The sequence below is a fragment of the Vicia villosa genome, linkage group LG2 (genome assembly GCF_029867415.1).
Source record: "Vicia villosa cultivar HV-30 ecotype Madison, WI linkage group LG2, Vvil1.0, whole genome shotgun sequence".
NCBI classification, from domain to species: domain Eukaryota; kingdom Viridiplantae; phylum Streptophyta; class Magnoliopsida; order Fabales; family Fabaceae; genus Vicia; species Vicia villosa.
In genome coordinates, this window is record NC_081181.1 from 200807786 (window position 1) to 200830295 (window position 22510).

At 30.8% G+C, this 22510-nt stretch overlaps 1 protein-coding gene across 1 annotated transcript; it reads right to left on the reverse strand.

Moving 5' to 3' along the window:
* Positions 1-6255: 6255 nt before the first annotated feature.
* On the reverse strand, positions 6256-10040 carry LOC131653587 (protein SOSEKI 3-like). The gene is made up of 6 exons (XM_058923780.1): positions 9494-10040; positions 9233-9302; positions 8745-8860; positions 7766-8639; positions 6701-6976; positions 6256-6554 (listed from the first exon to the last, which is right to left on the reverse strand). Exons 1-6 carry the CDS (start codon positions 9684-9686, stop codon positions 6482-6484), a joined length of 1602 nt encoding a protein of 533 aa, XP_058779763.1. The 5' UTR covers positions 9687-10040; the 3' UTR covers positions 6256-6481.
* Between the last annotated feature and the right edge of the window lie 12470 nt (positions 10041-22510).

The following is a 22510-nucleotide window of genomic DNA, read 5'->3' on the forward strand; positions in this document are numbered from 1 at the left end:
GATGGTATCATTCTGCATCAGCTGAAGTATGAATTAGAACTTCTGAAGAAATTCAAGCTGGAGAATTGCAAAGCTGCTGTTACACCGTCAGAAACGAATCAGAAGTTGGACTCTGATTCTGAAGGTGAAGATGTTGATGCTACGATCTTCAAACAGCTGGTTGGTTCTCTAAGGTATTTGTGTAATACCAGGCCTGATATATGCTATGCGGTTGGATTGGTTAGTAGGTTCATGAGTAAACCTAAGTGGTCCCATTACCAAGCTGCTGTCAGAGTCTTGAGATATGTCAAGGGAACTCTGAAGTTTGGCATATTGTTTCCTTCTGGGAGAAAGGAAGAATCAGAGTTATTGAGTTATTCTGATTCTGATTGGTGTGGAGACAGAGTTGATAGAAGGAGTACTTCTAGATATTTGTTCATGTTTCTGGGAGGTCCTATTTCTTGGAGTTCTAAGAAGCAACCTGTTGTTGCTCTATCAACCTGTGAAGCTGAGTACATCGCAGGCGCTGTAGCTGCATGTCAAGCTGTGTGGCTTCTGAATCTATTAGAAGATCTGAAGATTAGAGTGAAGAAGCCTCTGAAGCTGATGATTGATAACAAGTCTGCAATCAATCTTGCCAAGAATCCGGTGTTACACGGAAGAAGCAAGCATATTGAGACTAAGTATCATTTCTTGAGAAGCCAGGTCCAGAATGGAACATTAGAAGTTGTGCACTGTAGCACCCAGAAGCAGATGGCTGATGTTCTGACGAAGGCGATCAAGACGGATCAATTTCTGCTCTTGAGGGATGGAATTGGCGTTGTCAGCTTTGAGTGAAGAATATGAATTAAGGGATGGTATTGAAGAGTAATTCAATATTCAGAAGATGAGCATCAGAAGTTCTGATGTGGGCTGATCTTCTGATTGTTACTCAGAAGATGTTGTTGACTAGAAGATGTTATCTTTTGGGTCCCATTAGCTTAGTTGTTTAGTAGTAAGGGTACTTTAGTATTTTGTAGTATTGTACTGTTTGTACCTTAGACTTGTTCACTAAGTTTACTGTTTTAGGGCTTATGTGGCAAGATTTTCTTTTCTTATAAATAGCCTTGTAATAGCTATCATTAATAGTAGAATACAACATTTATTCTCTCATCTCTTTTGCGCCGTTATTCTATTATTCTCTTTGTCATCATCTTTATTCATTGTGCACCAACAAAAAGCCCCAAAATCAGTGCCACATGCGGTGCATTTTGTGACTGCTTCATCTGGGACCTGTACATGAAAAGAACTTGGTAAAGAGTCCAATAATGATAAGAACTAATGAACAAGGACCCAGGTTAAACTAAATTAAGATAAAACAGTTGATCAATGAATTTTTTCAAAAACTACATGACATTTAGAAATTTTCTAGGAGTTAATAGAGAGGAAGGCTAACATTAGATAAATTAACTGGATAATAAGATGGCACCTAATATGAGCAAGATTTTAGGGGTTCAAAGGTGGCTAAAACTGGGTACATCTGATTTAAATTATTTCATTTATTTGTGCAAACCAATAAAAACATAGTTTTGAGGTGTTAAAAAGAATGCAAAATACAGTTGAAAATGGGTAAATTATTTCATTTATTTGTGCAAACCTTATTGCACATGTTTAGAATAATCACAATCAACTACCATAAGATAAGAAAATTACAAATTGCATTCTAGTAAAAATGAAAATGGTTTGAATGATAAAACCTGAAGATCATTTAATTAGGGAAAGGGGGAATAAACTCAAATTGCATCTATTGTTACCCCAATGATCTTTCTCTTCATTGGCAGATTTAATCATATTCATCCAATCACCAAGGTCTTTCTTTCTTTCAGTAGACTGTTCATTTGTTTTCAATGATTCAGCAGGCCTCCTGTTTCCACCCATTTCCTTGAACTGCATTAAAAAATGAGTAATTAAAACATGTATAACAAGCCGTTGTCACCATTGATAACAACCCGAATTGGTAGTAGTAATAGTTCACGCTCACAATTAGAGAAAAAATTGTTTGGTGATGCTTTCTAAAAATGAAAAAAAGTTTTAAAATTGCTTCTGAAAATTTCTAGTTTTTTTAAGTTATTTAAAGGGGTTTAAAACCCCCGCAATCTATCTATTTTTAATTAGTATTGACTTTAATTGACGTGGCGTTACACGTGGCGTGCCACGTAAGCCTCCGTTAGTGAAATTTAACGGGAGGTACTAAAAATAGGGACGGAAAATATTGCGAGGACCATTGTTTGAAGAAAATTTTTGCAGGGGCTAAAATTGAAAGTTGCCATATTTATAGGGACTAAAAACTTATTTAACCCTAGAATTTAACTTGTGTTTGGTTCGATGTAGAACGAGGGGAGGAGAGAGGAGGGGAGGGAATAATTATAATGAAATGTGTTTGGTTTAATTTTTAGGAGGGGATGAGCAAAATCTCTCCAAATAACACTTTTTGTGTTCCCCAAATTGGGGAAATTCCGAGGAGAGGGGAGGGGAGGGGGGGAAAGTGGGTTCTAATATTTAATAAATTAATATATTTACTAAAATATCTTCAATTTTATTTTATTATTTTCTTTTATGTTCATGTTTTTCTTTTTTGTGATTTTTTAATGCTTCCATCAACTTATTATAATTATTCTTCACCTTAAAATTATTTTTTATTTTTTATTTAATAAATTTTATAATCACTGTAATTTTTTGTTTTTTATTATAATTTATTTTATGTATTTAAAAAGTGTTATCAACGTATAGTTTATTTTGTGTCGAGAGCTATAATTCAAATCAAGTGTACTCAATTTTTTTAATGTTAGGTAGTAAGTTATAACTTTTTAATCACTCAATGATACAAATATTATTAAAATTATCATTAAAATGTAAATTATTATTAAAATTTCTCTCCTTCCATCGTGAACCAAACATGTTTTTAAACGAAATCTCTCATCTCCCCTCCCCTCATCTCATTTGAAGCAAACATATATAATTAAAACAAATCTCTCCCCTCCCCTGCCCTCTCATTCCCTTTCCTCCAATTTGAAATAAACAGACCTTTAATGTCGAAATTCTCGTGGAATTTTTTTTAACTCACACGTACTTAATAATAATAATAATAATAATAATAATAATAATAATAATAATAATAATAATAATAATAATAATAATAATAATAATAATAATAATAATCCAACATGATCTATAAAATTTAAAATGTCTCTGAAATTTTTTAATTATCAAAGATGTATTCATAAATTTTATATACCAAAAAAAATATAAAACCTGGATTAATATTGTTTGAACCCAAAAAATAGATTAATTAAAACACACAATTCAACTGATATTTTCTAAGTTAGTTAGAACCAAATTAATTTGAGATATGCTGCATCTGTTTGAAAATGAAGAGTATGGATGACACGAAATGGGGTGTGTGGGACAACAGTTTGGATGACGCTTTCACGTGCCTTGGCCCATCTTTGAATATTTTTTGTTGAAAAAAGGTAAATAACTATTTTTTTTTTTGGTTCATTAAGAGAACGAAGAAAATTAAACGTTTAATTAAAACTTTTGTTTATTTAACTTAATTTTTAATTTTATATTGATCTCCTATTTAAATATTAGAGAAAATGAGTGATGCACGGACAGTTTAAAAAAATCTTATACTGTCAATTAATCACAACCATTAATCAGGATAAATCATACTGTAATTTTAAAAAAAATTATATGACATCGCAAAATGATTTGTTTCTATTGAATGACAGTGTAAAACTTTTTTACATTATCAGTGCACTACCTTTAACCTCTAAATATTATTGTAATCGCTCGATAGGAGATAGATTATTTTTTGTTGATAAACACATATGGGTGAAGAAAAAGCAAGAATCCCTTATCAGACCTCACCATATTTTCATTATTTTTAATGGATGAAGAAGAAATAGATCTAAGATGGAAAATGGTAAAAGATTAACAAATATTCTTAGTTTTTAAATTTTTTAATTTATTATTTTATATATTTTAATTTTTTATTATTAAATAATGATTTGTCATTATTTAATACGAATGAATTATTCCACAATCTTAAAAAGTCTCTACTGGTGTGTTTGGTTGTGAGAAGAGGTTGAAAAGAGAGAAAGAGATAAGAAAGAGGTGAGAAAGAGAGAAGTAGGAGAGAAATTAGATAGATTTAATATATTGATTGGTATAAGAGAGATAGAAGAGAAATAAGAAAGAAAGAAGTTAAATGATTTAATAAATTGACATAAAAGCCCCTAATATTTTTTTTTTATATAAAAAAGCTAATAAAAAAGATTGTCAAAATTTTAATTGATAGTTTAGTTAATTTTTATTATTATCCGGTTTTTAAAAAATATTTATTTTTTTTATTATCTAATAATCGGTTTGCAACATTACTGTGAAAAGAATTTTTGCCAAATTTTATTTAACAGTTTATTGTTATAATCTTATTATATTATTATTATTATACAATTAACATGATTTGTATATAATACACAGTAGTCGTATAAATGAAAAACAAGGATACATAACAGTGGTACAAGTGCAAAACGAGGGTATAAACGGAAAGATTGACAAATAGCATCCATCTGTTCCATTTCTCCTCTAAACAGAAGAGATTGCAAAAAGATGTGGGCCCCATATATTTTAAATCTCTCTCTTTTATTTCTTTGTTCACCAAGCAAGAGAAATATAGCATTTCTCTTCAACTTCTCTCTTTGCTAATTCTCTCTTTACAATTTCTCTCAAACCAAACATAGTGTACAAGACGTCACCACATTTTGAGTCACTATAAGTAATGAAATATTAAAAAGGTCATGCTAAGGGCACATGTTAAGGATATTATAATTAGAAAAAGTCAAATATAATTAAATGTAATAAATTCATATTTAAAGTTTCGAGACATTGAAGGCACATGTTTCAATAAAATATTTTTATAAATAGCTTATTAAATTGTGCCCTTAGGACACATGTTAGCTTTTCCCATAATAAAATTGCCACTTGTATTATCAATTCCGCATAAATTAATATTTTTAACATAATAAAAATAAAAAGACACAACTCGCGAAAAAATAATAAAAAGTGAATAATAGTTTCAACATTTTCAACATAATAAGATGTGTAGGAGAAATATTAACATTTCGATGTTTTATAACAGATTTAGTTGAAAGAGAACTATGACAAATCATCAAATAAGAAATTGAACATTTTCCGGAAGAAAAAAATAATATCCATATTCAATTTCAATAATTATTAGAATAATTACCTACTAAAATTTGTGAAATTGTAAAAATACGTCATTTTGGTTCTTCAAATTTGCTTCATAAAAAAATATTCTCTTCGATTAAAAAAATAATTTAATTTTTTCACTAAAATATTTCTTTATAGAAACATCAATTGAAATACATAAAAAAATAAATACATATTGATTTAAATATTTTTTGCTTCATCAAAACATTTATTAGACCTTTCAAATTGTAGTGCATAATTAGAGCAAAACACTACATTAATTAATATTTTGTAATTTAATAAATTTATATTTTTCATTTTATTTTAAAATTGAAAAGTTGTAACATCAACTAAAGATAATCTGCCTTTACAAAATAGATTAATAATATTAATATATTTTAAATAATTATTATTATATCTAATAATTAAAAATGAACTTATATTTAAATAAAAAGTATTTTTCTCAAAAGAAGCATATAATTAGATAGGGAAAAACGTAATACTAACATTAGTATTGGATGTTTTGGAATTCTACTCTAGCTAGCTTTAGTTCTATAAATAACCAAAAGCATTCTTATTTTACTTGTAAAATACTAAACTCTATCCATGTTTCTTGACTTTAGATCCTCTTTGATGATTGCTGCAGCATGAGTCACTCTATTATTTTTCATCATTCAACTAAGTCAACCCTTCCGGAAAAAACCAAGTCAACCCTTGATTTGTTTTTAGACTCAGTCATAAGTTAAGTTTATTGAATTAAAAGTATTTATAACTGAATTTGTAAAATTTATAAATCTCTTGATGTATAATTTTACCGTCTATTGTAGTTCTTCTCGTCTCAACAGAGTGAGTTATAAGTAAAGAATAGGAATAATATGTAACTATTATTATTATTGAAGTGTTAGAAAATGACCCATAACTTATTCTTTTCAAGTACTTTTTAACCTTGGAAATGCAAACAAAATAGCAGACAACAAATTGAAACAAACAAAAGCAACAGATACAAAAGTATGTAGAATATGTAGCTACATAAAAGAATTGTGCCATCACTTCATTTCAAATTACACTTCATATAACAAGCATACAAGATTTACACAAAAGAGTAGTGGCCCATTAGGACCACACCTGCACTTTAGTCCCACATGTCACAACATTTTCAATTTGTAGATTTCGAATATATATATCATGTGAACCACACACACACCAAAAGCAAAACAAAAAAAACTAGCAAGTTTTTCTAGTTGCAAAACCTCTAAGACCTATAATAAGGTGTTGTGTTGGAAGATGGTTTAGATTGGATTATAACCCGAGCTCCCGACGAAAGCCTGTTGAGTTAAAATCAAAACTTGTCAAACGACGACTCAAAATATACAGTATTTAATTATGGTTTGAAATTACGGTTGCAGTGTTAAGACTATGATTTTAACAATGTTTTAAGAAAACAAGTAGAAAGAGATAAATGAACACTTAACTTTCTTCGATTTTGATCACCTTCTCTTCTCTACATGAGTTTATCTTCGTAGATTGGTTTTTCTCTGAGGAAGGTCTAGGGATGCTTTTGCAGCTACCATTTGATGGTACTGGCAATACGTATGTGGCATTAGCTCTATCCGCTGAGTTTCTTGATCCATCGGAAATAGGAGATCTTATGGTCGTCGAAGAAGCCTTGACCGGACGCGAATTGCATTTTGAATTTCTTGAGCATGATGATTCCTCCATGTCTTGTGATTTCAACTCTTTACTTGTCCTGTAAAATTTTGAGTAAATATTTTGTATCATTTCCAACTTTGTTTCAAAATAAGCTATAAAAGCTAATGAGAAATGCTATTAGTCTCTATTATTCCATGTTACTGCATGTGATTGGTAAAAAGAAAAAAGAAAAAAAAAACACAAGAGTATCTAAATCTTCATTTGTCTAACCTTTAGCTTTTATTCTTTTCTATTTCCTACTTTTATTCGTTCTTGTTGAGTGTGTCACTTTCTGATATTGGAAGTTCTAATGAAATATATGTTTTTCCTTATAAAGCAATGAATTGAAGCATGTTAAAGAACTTATTTTCCATTAAATATTGTTTTGCTTTAAGAAATAAGCTGCAAAAGATATTCTCCAGGACATATTTTAGAATCTTATAATCCTATAAAACAAATTCAGAGCTGACAAAGTGATTAAAGGGATTGAAGATTATGAACTGTTTTTTATCCAAAAAGATGCTAAAGTGATGTTTAAATTTGAAATGAAGTCATTTCATTTGTTTAATGAATGGCTATATTTGGAAATTTTTCATGTTAGATGAAAACTCTAAGCACTAAATTACGATACGACCAATGGAGTTTAGCGCAAGTGGTTGATGTGTAGTGTGTGTGAGTGTTGTAAATCCAGGAGTACCGAGTTTGATTCCTACTCGCATAAAAAATAAACTATAAACACCGAATTTAAGCATTTTTCAGCTTCATATTATTGCTATTGCACAGGTTATCGAATTATCTAGTCTCGTCCAACATTATTAAAAAAAAAAGATTTGAGAGTAAAACTTACCTCTCAGAATTGAAGGAAGAAGTGCGTTTGAGAAGATGCCGTTCTTCTTCTTCCTTCGCCATTTTGGACTCGGTTAAGCTCCCACTAAAATACTCTTTGTCTTCCATTCTAAAGCTTGACACCTTCGGATTCCCTGCCAAGCAGTCTAATTCCCCCAACATAACTGAGTTTGAGAATAAGGGAGAGGCGAATTTCGAATGCGGAAATCTAGCCTTATAGGAAGGGATAAGGTCGAGACTATGGTTTTTCACCGATATAGACCCGCAGGAGATCAATTGCATCAGCAAATTTGAGGCTTTCAGCCTTGTAGTGGCTTGCATTTGCATACCTTCCTCTTCTAGAATCCTAAAGCTGTTCATTCTACTCGCATCGGCTCTAATAAGGGATTCCAAAGTTTCGGTCTTCCCTGCAGAAGACGACGGGCTCGAATTTGAGAGTGGAGGAAAAACATCGGTACGGATTTCTGAATCATCTTTCACTTGTGACGGTTGGATTTCGCATATTTCATCGCATTCAGATTCTAACGATCTATCCTCGGTCGATACACCTCTAGTACACGTTTTCTGTTTTTGAGGTCTGCTGACGCGTTCTTCGGTTTGAGTTGAAGCATCGGATAATCCATCGGCTTTGTAGATTTTATATTCGGTCAACGGTAAACTTGGACAATCACTCTTCCCGTCACTAGACTCCGGAGAAGCATCAGAGGAACCGGTATGATCTTGTCTTGGAGAAATCTCTTCTTGAGAGTTTCTACCTTCTCTTTCGTTCATACTTGAAGAGGAAGAAGAAGCCTCGTCGTGGCTCCTACATGAAACTGGCTCAGGCAACCGCTTTAGACTCGGTAGTTTCACATTGCTAATGGGGCTAAACCGGTCTGCGAGTCAAAATCAAAAATTCATAATGAGTAAGATTTCGTAAAAACACAAAGTGTAAAGAACTAAAGATAAACAAACAAAACAAGATCTAAATTATCATTGACCTGAATTCGATTCGCAAAATAGCTCGGAGCCTTTCAGAACATACTCATTACCATGTGCAGGTAGAATTATATCATCTTCACTAAGATCATGCCACACATATCCATTCTTGTAGCCTCTATAAGTACATAACAAACAAACATGAACACAGAAGAACGCGTACAATTTCGCCACATTTTAAAACAATAACAAAAGGCCTAGCAAAATTAATAACTCCTCATAGAATTCAAAAGGGAAACAAAGGACCAGTATCATGGTTTTAAAATGCGGTCTGCAACTACAATTGGAGAACAATATAAACGAATTCAAGGTCTTGACAACATCATCGCAACCGCAATTTCAACCATAGTGTTGTATTTTGCAGCGATAACCGCAACTTAAAACCATGACTAGTACCGTCTCTATCAAGTATCGAAATCGTTCTTTTGTTTCACACAATACAAAATTAAATACCAACAAGAAATAGTAGTAATTAAAACAAGTTGATCACCTCTTACAAGACCATGAATACAAATCAGCCATGCCTCTACCTCTCAAAGCATCAAGTTTAACAATCACATCTGCACAAACAAACAAAACACAAACAACTATAAACCTGAATTGACTTATTTGAGCTTAACTACCACCATAATTGAAAGAGCTTATGAAAAAAAACAACTTATTTCCAAAAAAGCAGGAAGTTCAAATTAAGCTATTTATCCAAACAGACCTAAAGAATTCCTTAAAAAAAGTGTTGAATTTAAGTATTTACCTCTCAAGAACAAACCATCAGGGGATGTAATAGGAACCTCCATGAAATGAGGATGTTCAAGCTGTCTATTCCTGCAAAGATAGTAAACAACAGGAACCTTCCTGTTCTTGTAATACTTAGGAGGCTTCTCCTTCCACACTTTAGACCTCTCAGGACTCAATTGCTGCCTATACTTCTTCACCCTTGCTTCCATTTCAACAACCCCACAACAAAAACTTGATAAAAATCCAAACTTTCTTCCACAACTAGAACAAAAACGTTAAAGGGTGGGTGAATTCTACACCACTATTTAAAAAAAAAAAATCAGATCTTTAACGTTGAACAATAAAAGGGTGGTAATAAAAAACAATAAAGGAAAGATCTTTAGTAGTACGAATGAAGTGTTGGTTGAGGAAATTAAGGGACAGTGAGTGTGGTTTGATGAGTTGAGAAAATGTTGGAACTGGAAAAGGGACAAGAGAGAGAAAGAGAGAGTGAAATTGAAGGTGAGTAGGTTGTTCCTTGTTTCGCGGTAATGTTTTGGATGTAATTTGTTGCAAAGTTTTTAAACTGGTTTTACTCTTACTGTACTACAACACTACACTCTCTTTTTGCTTTTGCCTTTTCACCGCTTTTAGGATGCCATTCTTTTTTAGTGTTTCTTACTCTTGGTTTCATTTGGTTTTTCTTGGGTTACATGATAGAAAAGAAAAGCAAGAGAAAGTTACTCTCATCTTGCTGCATGTTTGGATTGGCTTTTGAAAATGCAAAAAATAATTTTAGAGATGTAAAATTAATTATAAATGATTTTGAAAACGGCAAAAGTAGAATTGATTTTATCTTCATAATTGATTATACTTGAAATTAAAATTTGTAGTTTCTGCCTCCAAAATTGATTTTGGATGATTTCAGCTGCATCCATAAGTTGAGGAGAAGTATATTGAGTATTCTCAAAAAGTGGGTGTTTTGAAAGCCATGGTTGAGACAAAAAATTAGCATTTTCATCTTCTCTATTAAAAATGAAATCATTTTTCAATAGATTAAGATTCTTGGCAATGACTTTTAATTTAAGTGAGTCATTTTTTATTAGTTAGAGACATATTATCTTCAAAAGAGAGATATTCATCTTTCAAAAATGAAACACAATGTTTTTTAAATGATTGCACTAAGTTTAAAAAAAAAAAATCCAATAAAACAATGTTTTGCAAACGGGTTGAACGAATCCCTACACCACCTGACACTATAGACTTAATAATTTTGTTCGAACCAATCATATGCATGAATCAATTTGTGGTTTCAACCAACAATATGCATCGATCGATCTGTCATTTTTCTACTAAATAAAATTTCTCACAGCTGTATCTAAGGTATTCAAACATATTGAAGAAACCAATAAATTTACATATAATTTATTGGTAAAGAAGTAAGAGTTATTGTGGATAATATGGATATAAAATGGTCTAAGGAGGTTGAATAGATTATTCCTCTAAAAACATTTTCTTCAAAAAGATTCGAATGACAAATTTAATATATCAATTAAACTAATTCAATACACAGACAAGGCTTAAATTGAATCATATTAATCTAACAGTCAATATAATCACTAAGAGTTTATACAATCATAATCGTTAGAAAGAAGATTCGAATAACAAATTTAATAAATCAGTGTAAGCGGATAATATCTATCAACATGTGATTCTAAAAAGCGATAGAACCTAAGGCATGCAAATCTATACTGAAATTTCAAAATAGAGAAGGAAAAGGAGATTTGTACATCTGATTTATGTTGGTTCAACACATTCGTCCTCGCTGACGATTAGTCTAGTCTTCAATGGTGAATCATTGAAAATCCATTAGGTCTTCCACTATTTTACAAATTAATATACAATAGTTTTTTTATACAATAAACAATCAAGACAATACTTACAACTAGAGGTGTCAATTTAAGGGGGCAAAAAGTTTGAGCCCTAGCCCACTTAATGAGGGGGCTTAAAAAAATCCGAGAATAATGGGCCCTCAAATATGTAGGCCCTAAAAATACAAGGCCCCAAAATTAAGAACGGGGCCCAAGGCCCCAAATTAAAAATTAAAAATTTCTTTTATAATAAAAATAAAATTTTAATTTTGATAAATAATATACCATCAATTCTCAATCTAAATTTAAACATTAAACTATACTTAGAATGAATAATGCTATATTATTTGGTGGCTCATTATTATGTGCAGGATATACATTTTGAGACTAAGCCATTTAGAACATGTCCATACACCAATTTTGTTGTTTAATTTAATTATATAAGAAACAAGATACTGACAAATTACATTTGATCAACTAACTCCTACTATTAGCATATAATAGTTCTCAAAGGTGGACTAATTTATTAGCATATAATAGTTCTCAAAGGTGGACTAAAGGCAGGGATTGAGAAATATTCTACTAATATATTCCATTCTCCATATTAGCTAATCCTTAATCAAACAATATCAATCTTTAATCACTCAAATCCAGCTAGAAAATATTATGCAATTATATACCATCTACCAAAATTAAATTAGAGCATTTAAACACAGTATATCATATCAAATTCACTTAAAAATACAACACAGAGAAACAAAGTTTAAACAAAATTTATAAATTGGGCTCAATATAATGTTTGGGGTTCTACTATATTGGACTCAATATTAATAGACTTAGGGGTTCTATCATAATGTTACTATTTATGCATAATGACCATGTAATCCTATCTTACAAATTACAAGAATACTAATCCATATTGGAACAAAAAATGAAATTTTTGAAACAAAATAAGGCCCCCCTCAATAGGGCCCAAAAATAACACATTAATTAAGGGGTCTAAAATTATGGGGCCTAAAAAGTTTCTCATCATCAAGGGGCTTAATTAAGTGGGGCTTTAGTGGGGCCAAAAAATAAGGGCTTTGAATAATTGGGCTTATTTGACGGCTCTACTTACAACTTCAAGCCAAATGATGTTTAAACCAATACATGTTAGTATCTTGATTTCCCTTGTGTTGTGGCCAAACACTAAAAAATTTCGAATTCACAACATATTCACTCGATCTTGAACCAATTGTCTTCTTAGACCTAAATATTTACTCCAAGATTCTGTCTGCAACAATCTTTGCTCAACCCTACCGGAAGTCTTTTGTCCGAGCCATTGTTCTACTGAAGGATCTTGGAACTCTCAACTTCGTCTGTAGCAACATTCACTTATTTCTACTAAAGTCTTCAGTAGATAAGAAATTAATCTTTTTCTTTGTTGGGCATCAATCTCCATACACCATAATTACAAACTGATTCTTTAACCTCATATATGCAAAAAGCTTCACAAAAAACATTAGATTCCCTAATGTACCTTGCATCTACCGCTCACACTTAAACTTTATAGTTGAGCACCACATAAATGGGTTTTTTGGTTCAAGGTTGAAGATGATTGGTTATCTAAATAATCTCACACAACTCCTTATTTTAAATTTATTGATCAACACTCTATGAAGTTTTTATATAGGCTTGACTTGAGAGAAAAGGTGTTTGTGAAAGAAAGAACATTTATGGGTTTTTTATTTATGAAAATATGGGTTCACATTCGTGTGTATGACAATGAGAGTTATTTCTTTATGCACACACTTGGGACGAGAGAGTGACAAAAAATGAATTATATATGTGCTACAAGTAATGAACAAAATAGGTGAAATTTTAAGCAGATGATTCAAGTCAAATCCTACAATTGTTATTTGAATCAGATGAAAGAATAGATTGAACAAAGATGATAAATTTTGAAAATATCTTGTTCAATTCTAATCATGATTTGAATCAAGCAATTACATGATTCAAATCACACAATCAGAGGTAATTTTTCAAAAGACTTTAATTAGTCATGATTTGAATCATGATTCACATCATGGAGTCTTTGGTTCATATTAGACACATCCTTGATTCCAATCAACCTTATAGCGCCAAATTACAAAATTCCTTTTATTCTTTATTCAAATCAGCCAAATTTGTTATTCAAATCCCCTTCAAAAAATCTTGTTTTTCGAGTTCTAACTTGTGATTAAAGGCACATATAGTTGACTTTTGACCAAATTGCTTAAAACAAAAAGATATTGTAAGGGAAAACTCAATGTACTATACTAAAAGGAATGATACAAGCAAATTTATGATAAATCAATAAAATTAAATTAGAAATAAACGATAATTTGGAAATATCAAAAATACGTCTAATCATTAAAATGCACATTTGAAATTCACTCTTACCAACGAATCAATTTCAAGAATCGTCTTGAAAAAATAGGCACGCCCTAGATTATTTAAAATTCCGCATTTCTAAGAAAATTTTAAGCTACCATATTATAAATTTCCAAGAAATCATTTTTCCTTGGGAGTTTGTATTTCACTTTGAATCCCTAATATTTTTATACCTGGTAGTTAAACTTGATATTGGTGTGCTGCTTAAGATCATATTTAGTGGCTCAATTAACACCTTTAGAGGTGTAAGCTCTTGACTTATCTAGACTCACTTTGAAACCTAAAAAAAACATAAATTATCCAAAATATTTAGCAATGAGTTGTGCTTGAGAAGTTTTTCTTTGTAAATAGTAGCATATCATCCTAAAAAATAGGTGAGATACTTTAGAACCATAAAAATTTATAAGTAGACAGTGACAGTAATCCTCCAAGAATGGTTTATCAATCAAATCACCAAGTATTTACATACAAAGAACAAAAATATAGGGATATAAAAGGTTGAAATTGTTTAGTCATACTCTCATTTCACAACAAAGAGACAAAAGTAGAAAAATACCGCTCAAGATCAAAGATATGACTCTATAAGGAAATCCAAAGTAATGAGGATGACACAGAGAAAATCTCAATCTAATTCGTCATTAGTCTTCTCAAGGCCAACCTAATAAATAACAACATATTGTTTCTTCTTATACTTACATGTATGGTAAATGAATTCATGGAGAATAATATGATTATCAATTTTACCTCTACTTAGAATGAAATTACTCGCTAAGGGATCACAATCTCACTAGACATTGGTCTAAAGAGATTCACCAAAACTTTTGAGACTAACTTACAAGTCATACAACACAAGCTAATAGGGTGAAATTCCTTGAAAGTGTGTGGATTATCAATTTTAAAAATCTTGATCATTAGAGACTTATGCATTTTTGAATCCATGTAAATTTTATCAAAAGTAAACCTCATAAAATTATAAATATCATCCCCAATATCCTCCTAGAGATTTTTAACGAAAATGGGCTCGAACTCATTTGAACGAGGGGCTTTATAGTTTTATGCACATAAAATCCTTATAGACTTCAGAGATAATCTTCAATACTGGATCTTCGAGAATGGCCTCCTGAAGGATCATCCCTTCAAATCGAAAATAGGAAGGAAGAAAGCAAAGTCTTTCCAGGAGGTTCTTACTGTTGGAAATGTGACTTCACGCACAAGAGGGGGTGAATTGTGTGTTTTAGAAAAAATTGGATTGGAAAATTTTTTTGCATTAAAATCAAAATTTAAAAATATTTTTAGAAAAGGTTTATAATTAAGCAGCGGAAAGTAAATTTACAAAAGATAAAGTGCGAAAATTAAAGATTTTAAGGGAAGAAAGAAAACACTCGGAATTATACATGTTCAGTCAAAAATGACTTAGTCTTGTCCCCAAGGTTTGATCTTGAACGTATCTAATAAACTTAAGAAATTTTAGTAGGATAAACTCACGAATCTCCTTACACAATAAAAAATGAAGTTTATGGCAAAATTCGAACCAAACAAAAAAACGAGGAGTGAAGTGGTGAGTCTTCCTTCCAAACGATGGATCAAAGCGATTAGTCTCCTTTACACAAGAAAATTAGAGCGGTTAGTTTTCAAGATTACAAACAAAGATTTTATGACAAGCTAATCTTGAACCCTATAGAGCTTTTAACATCGGGTTGAGCTCACGAACCTAACCTTGATTTTATACCGGGCTAACGAAGAACCCGTGAGATTTTAGCACGAGCTAATTTTGAACCTAAACAAGCTTTTATCCTATGCCTAACTTGAACCTAAACTTCGTTTAATCACAGGCTAACCAAGAACCTAAATATAAACTAAATCACACAATCCCCTAACCAAGAACCTAAATAAAAACTTAATAACACAATCTCATAACCAAAGCTTATTTATGGGTTTAACTTAGAACTCAAACAATCTCTAAATGGATAAAATTTTCAACCAAAGTAAAAAAAAATCCTTTGTGAACTTACAAAACTATCGTTCTAGAGTTACAGCTTCCTTACGAGCAAAATAACTTTCTCAAAAAACATTACGACTAAAATTTTAGTGAGAGAAAATAAACAAAAGATATTTTTTAGAGAGAGTGTGAGAAGTGAGAAATGAAATCACATTTATGGATGTGAAAAAGAATGAGAATGGAGCTCTATTTATAGGCTAAAGATTGACACACAAAAAAAGGAAAAGATTTTATGGCCTTTTACGACTTGCCAGTCGATCGATAACATGCACCAATCCATTAGTAGGACTAATTTAATCAATCAACAAGTTAAAAATGAAAAGGAAAGATATTTATCCGTTATACCTCATTCATATGTTGTCCTAACTTCTTAGGAAATTTTTGAACTGTCCAAATCGATTGGGTTATAGTGCCAATATATTGGAAAAGACAAAATTTTCCCTAGAGCTTTTCTGACATCTCCTAACTCATCTGACACAACTTCAAGGCATTTTGAAAATATTTTCTTGAGAAAAATAAGTTTGAAAATTTGTTTGTGTGTGTGATTAGCCATTCACTTTTATGATAATGCCCTTATATTTTTACAATGTATTCACTCGGACGTATTGAACTATGGCTTTCATATACTTTCATATATTTCAAGACTTGTCATACACTTCTATCTTGTAAACACTTGCTTGAGTTCACTTGAGATGAGGCTTGGGTTAAGTTCCATTTGTTTTACATCAACATAGATTCAAGTCCATCAAATCCTAATAATTTAGTTTGCATCTTTTACCGCTTTAACTGCTTATGCTTAACTATAGTCATCATTAGACATAATTTGTCATCATTAAAAGTTGTTATCCTCATTAAAGCCACATCACCTAGAAGTAACATGCAAATTGAAGGTTTTATACTTTAGCCCGGAGGTTCCAAAGATGGTCTTTTTCTCTTCTAGGGAGTGGGCTCCTATCAGCTATCGGACGTCAATAAGGCGCTGCAAGCGTTTCTTTTTTATCTCCTCCACAGAAGTAACTCCTCCTAAGTATCCCATATTGCTGATACACTTCATCAAATGAGACTTTTGGTACTGAGCCTTTCTAGAAAGATCTTTTTTCTTATACACGTAAAGATGGTTCCCCAGCAGAAAGTGACTCTTAGTCAAATACTCGGGGAACAACTTAGCACGTTTTGCCTCTACTCCGCCACCAATGTCACAAACTGCAGCACGAGCTTTGGGGTCGGCAGGGTTACCAAAATAAACTTGTCCTCAAAGGACTAAAGCTCTAAAAAAAGGTGTAAAGTCGTGAATAGTCGATTCTAGGTAGATTAATCCTCTACCACTCGTCCGGGTTGCCTGGTCACAACAATATTTGAAGAGATGAAATAAAAGGATCACAAAAGGCTTTCCATTCCAATATTCGCACCAATATTGGTATATCTTCGCGTACGCCCAACTTGTAGGATGAAGTTACGAAGGAACCATTGCTAGATGATTCAAAACCTCTACCTTTAAGGCAGTAAAAGGGAGATGAAGGCTCGTGATTGAGAAAGTGCATTAATAGAAGGGAATGGTAAAATCACCATACTTATCGCATATTCTTTCATAATGCACTCACTTTTCAAATCATGGATGTAAAACGTAAGAAAAGAACATAGTTGTTAAACTAAATAATGACTCAAAGAAGTGGCAATGATTCTTCAAAAGATTATAATCTAGCCTGCAAAAATATTCCACCAAACGTATCAAATCACTCGCACGAAGTACTCAAGAGTTTCGATTCCCAAGAGCCATAATGATGATCATGATACTTCCAAAAAGATGTTTTGAAGCATTTATCTTTCGCACGTCCGAAGGCGATCGATGGTGTGGTCGGCGTCCTAGGCTGGCATAACAAAACCCTCGCCTTACTACGCTTAGACAAGAGCTTTAGACGCAACTGTTATGGGCCGGTCATATCGACTACAACCAGCCACCTTAAATGAACCAGATTTTTTCCAATAGTCCTCTTAGCACATGAGAATTATCATGTTGATGATCACAAATGATCTCAATTACAAGTGCATCCAACGACTATCTGCTTCACTCCTAGCAAATATGGAGTTTGTTATTTCCCATATATATATATATATATATATATATATATATATATATATATATATTGAGAAGGCGCCAAATTAGAGTAACAAGTTTTAAATTCAATTTTATTTCACTCTTCTTTCTCACATATTGACTTGAACATAAAAGTATTAACCTTGCATAGTCTTTCACTCCACCGCATTAGAAGCTTTGATCCAAAGTTACAATTGCTTTCTATATCCTTTCTAGTTCCATAATGGAACACTATATATAAGAAATAGTCTTCGAACAAATAAATATATGTAATTCGTCGATATCATCTATAAAGTAATACTATAAATAAAATATATTATTCGAATTCTTAGAAATTGATTTATCAATAAAGATTATAATTAAAAAAATTTGAATAACTAAAGAATCTAACTATAGCTAAATGAAGTTAATAATACTAATTAATAATTGAGTCAAACTAAGAATAATTGCAAAAAGTATGATTTGTGTATTATTAAGTCATATTTATAATAGATGACATATGATTTTTGTCTAAAAAGAAAAACTAACTTAAGTTTCTTAAAACTTTCTAAACAAACTTTTAAAATATAGTTAAATTTTCATTCGGAATCTCTTTCCTTCTAACTTCGAACCTAGCGAGTTGACCATCTTATTTAGTACTTCTATATTCTAATCATTTCTAATATCATTGAGTTATACTTTTAATTAACCTAGCTATCCCAACAAAATACTTTAAAAATTGACAAGTAGTCGCTTTAAAAATGTAGGCACAACTATATTTATGTTTCCTAGTCTCACCTTAAGGCAAGTAATAGGACAGAGTGATATTTATTATGAGTAAGTGACTTTTAAAATAAGCAAGTGGACATTTACCATTGCTTGCAAATTACAGCATTAAATACACCCATGAAGTGAAACTAACTATTACTTTCCAAAAGGGCAATGTCATGTAGCACTATAACTCAAAAATTAGTGGTTGCATGTACATTATTTTCCCTCTTCATTCTTTACTCAAATTTCACCTTTTAGGTGATATTACTATACATGTTCCCTACTTAACCCCCTTTAATACCTGTCATTGTTAAATTATACTCATGACCCTTTATTTCCCTTACATTTAATATACCTGTCATTTTTAAATTATACTCATGACCCTTAATTAATTTCCTTTATATTTTGCTTATGCATTGCTACTATGGAGGTGTGTTTCTGGTATAGACATATTTGGTCTCTAAGTTAGTATTAATTCCTTTGTTGTCCTGTTGGTTGTTATGCAGCTTTGTTTTTAATTGTTTTGTTGATGATGTAGTTGGGTGGTTTCTTGTTGGATCGGTTTAGATCTTGCTTGGATTGGCCCTACTAGTGCATGCATTGCTGTGTTTTTATGTTTGTGTCTCTTTGTTCTTGCTAGTGCATGATGTAGTATGAATGTATGAATTAAATTTTATATCTATATGCTCGATTCATCAAACACATAAAAAAAGCTTATTAATTATAACAACGAAGCAAAAAAAACATATAACAAGCTCCGCTTAAGTTAGGCCGACGAATAAATTCAATCAATATTTTCCTACCGTTTCAAAGGAGCGTGTGTGTGAAGGAACTTAACTTAGATTTTTAACTTGTACTATAACACATTTATTTGAAGAGTTGGTAAACATTAACAACACATTTGAATTTTAAAAGTCGATAAACGTTAACAACACATTTGAATAAACATTACAATAAATTAGGGTTGTTCAAAAAGAACTATGAACCGAACCCTACTGCCGATCCGAACTGTACTGAAGTTAAATTAATCGAACCGTTATATTTGGTTAGTGAACCGAACTATATTGTACAAATAGTTCTAAATTTATTTTTTTTAAACAACAGTTCTAGAATTTTAACATTTTAATGATTTGGTACGGTTCGGAATTTCGAAACGGTATACCAAACTAATAATTATGGTTTGGTTCGGTTATGAATAAGTTGAAACGGTACGGTTCAGTTCGAGTTAATTTTTATTATAGTTCGGTTCGGTTTAATTTTCACAGTTAACCATATCATGAACAACCCCTACAATAAATAATAAATTTTAGGTGAACACTCTATCCTTGAATTTAGTTGGGTATTAGTATCTTCGTCCAATCAAATAGTAAAATTTAATGGCACATCATTTTTTATTTTATTTTAAAATAAATTAAAATTAAAATGTAATTTACACTAAAGATACTGGAATCTAACTTAAACACATGAGTATCAAAGAATTTACCTAAATTTTATAACAAAATTTTCACCTTAGTCAATAACTAAACCGATATGTAATTCATAAGCACGATACTTTTTTATTTTTTTAAAGGAAGATCGCCTATTTTCTATTTTTTAAGTTGAGAATGCAATCAATGGAAAACATTTCTCAAGGAACACACTTTGAATTCTTGCATAGACATTTTTTTTAATTGACGTCAATTTTTATATTTAATTTGAACTTTTGTTCTTCCACTGAAAAATGTCAGACACAATGAGACACAATGAGACACAATGAGTTGAATAATGTGAATGACAAAATTACTACAGTGACAAATAAATGTAAAAAGACCCAAAAAAATTATTAACTCAGTTCAATGCAAAGTCACCAACGTCTAAAGCGTGTTAACCTAAGAAAGGAAATTAATTCTGAATAGTAAAAGTACAATTTGGTCTTAGTTGAACCCTTATAGTTCAAGATCTCTTTTCTTAGGTGAAAGATAGGATGGTGAACTAAATTTATTTTTTCATCATGGTGAACTAGTAAAGTTACTATTGATTTAATAATAAATAAATTCAATGATTATATTGATTATGAGTTACCTACTATTCAAGTCATAAATAGAGAAACAAATATTTACATTTATATCCTAACATATACATATATTTTTAACTAGATCCAAATATTAATTACATATTACAAACTAGACCCCAATATTATAAATTACAAATTAAACTCTAATATTTAACACAAATTATAATTGTAACTTTATTAATTAAAAAATAGAATATATATATATATATATATATATATATATATATATATATTCAATATTAATTTTTCAAGGTTTAACTTTTAGTCTCAATAATATTTTCATATTATTTTCTTTTTCCACTTTTTTGTCCTCAAAACGTTATTAAAATTTTAACTAAAAATTATCGTCAGAAAACATCTATATAGATGTTGTTAGCATGTTTAATTAGTTAATTATGTTTAGTTAATTTATGTTTAATTATGTTTAGTTAATTATGTTTACTATATATAATTTAGGTTTTTTAAGTGACTGTAGGTATTTTGTTTTAACTTTAGTTTTTAGTTTTTATTTATCATTAATTTATTATATTTTATTAAATAAATATTTTATGATTTATAATTAAAATATTTTATTAGATCAATATAAAATTATATATTTTTTGGGGTGATTATGTAAAAATGATAAAGTAATTAAAGTAGTATATTAGACTTTTATTGAAATTGAAAAAAACTTGTTTAACTTGTAATAGTAAGTAGTTTTTAGTTCACCATGATAGATCAATAAATTTGATTCACCATGTTAACCTTCACCCTTTTCTTAATACTACCTATGAATTTCTATTCAGAACCCCCTAAATATAAGATCCTTCTCGCTTTCTCTCAAACACTCTAGCAAGTATTTGGACAATTACAATATAGTATGAATTATGAAACCAATTACAACTCAAAACAAACTCTATTCCTCTATATATATATATATAGGAATGACGCTCACGAATACACTTTCAAATACACTTTCAGAACACAAACTAACAATGAAAACAAAAGGCTCAGTAAACTAAACATGTCTTGATTGTTGTCTCAAGGTCCGAGTCTTTTACATGTATAACTCATCCTTAAATTGAATAGAATCCAGTTGCACGGCCCATTTGAATTTTGGAACATTTTGTGCTACTAAGTAAATCCAAAAACACCCTCATATTTTTTAATCCAATTTTATCCTTGTTGAAAAATGTTGAGATACAAAAAAAATTTGGAAGAATTTTTCAGGATGCACTGTCAAATTTCCAGTACAACATACCAGAAATTTCAGTTATAAGGAAATTTCTGATACATCATACCGAAAATTTTAGTTAATTTGAAATTTCCGGTATACCGAAAATTTCAAACTTATAGTATCACAGTTTTTTGTTTTTTCTTGCAAAAAATACCGAAAATTTCAGTTATAAGGAAATTTCTGATACATCATACCAGAAATTTTAATTAATTTGAAATTTCCGATATACCGGAAATTTCAAATTTATGGCATCACAGTTTTTTTTTTTTGCAAAAAAAATCGAAAAATCCGGTAATTTTTTCAAAATTTCCAGTACACCCCCCCCCCCCCCCCCCCCCCCCCCCCCCCCCCCCCCCCCAAATTTCCGGTAGAAACGCATATTTTTGAAAATTAGTGACTTTAGGCAAGGGTATAATGGTAAAAGCATATCTTGGGGGGGTGGTATGGTTAATTTTAGGGGTGATATGTAGATTCATCCAAAAAGTGAAAAACATTAATCTCCATTAATATGATTTACAATATTTGATATGGTAAATCTCCATCAATCTAATTTGTTCTTTTTAGCTCTTGAAAATTGTTCTTTTGAGAAAACTTTCATTATTCTAAATAGAGCATAAAACAAGCAAAAAAAAAAATAAAGGAAACAAATCTTCATCAG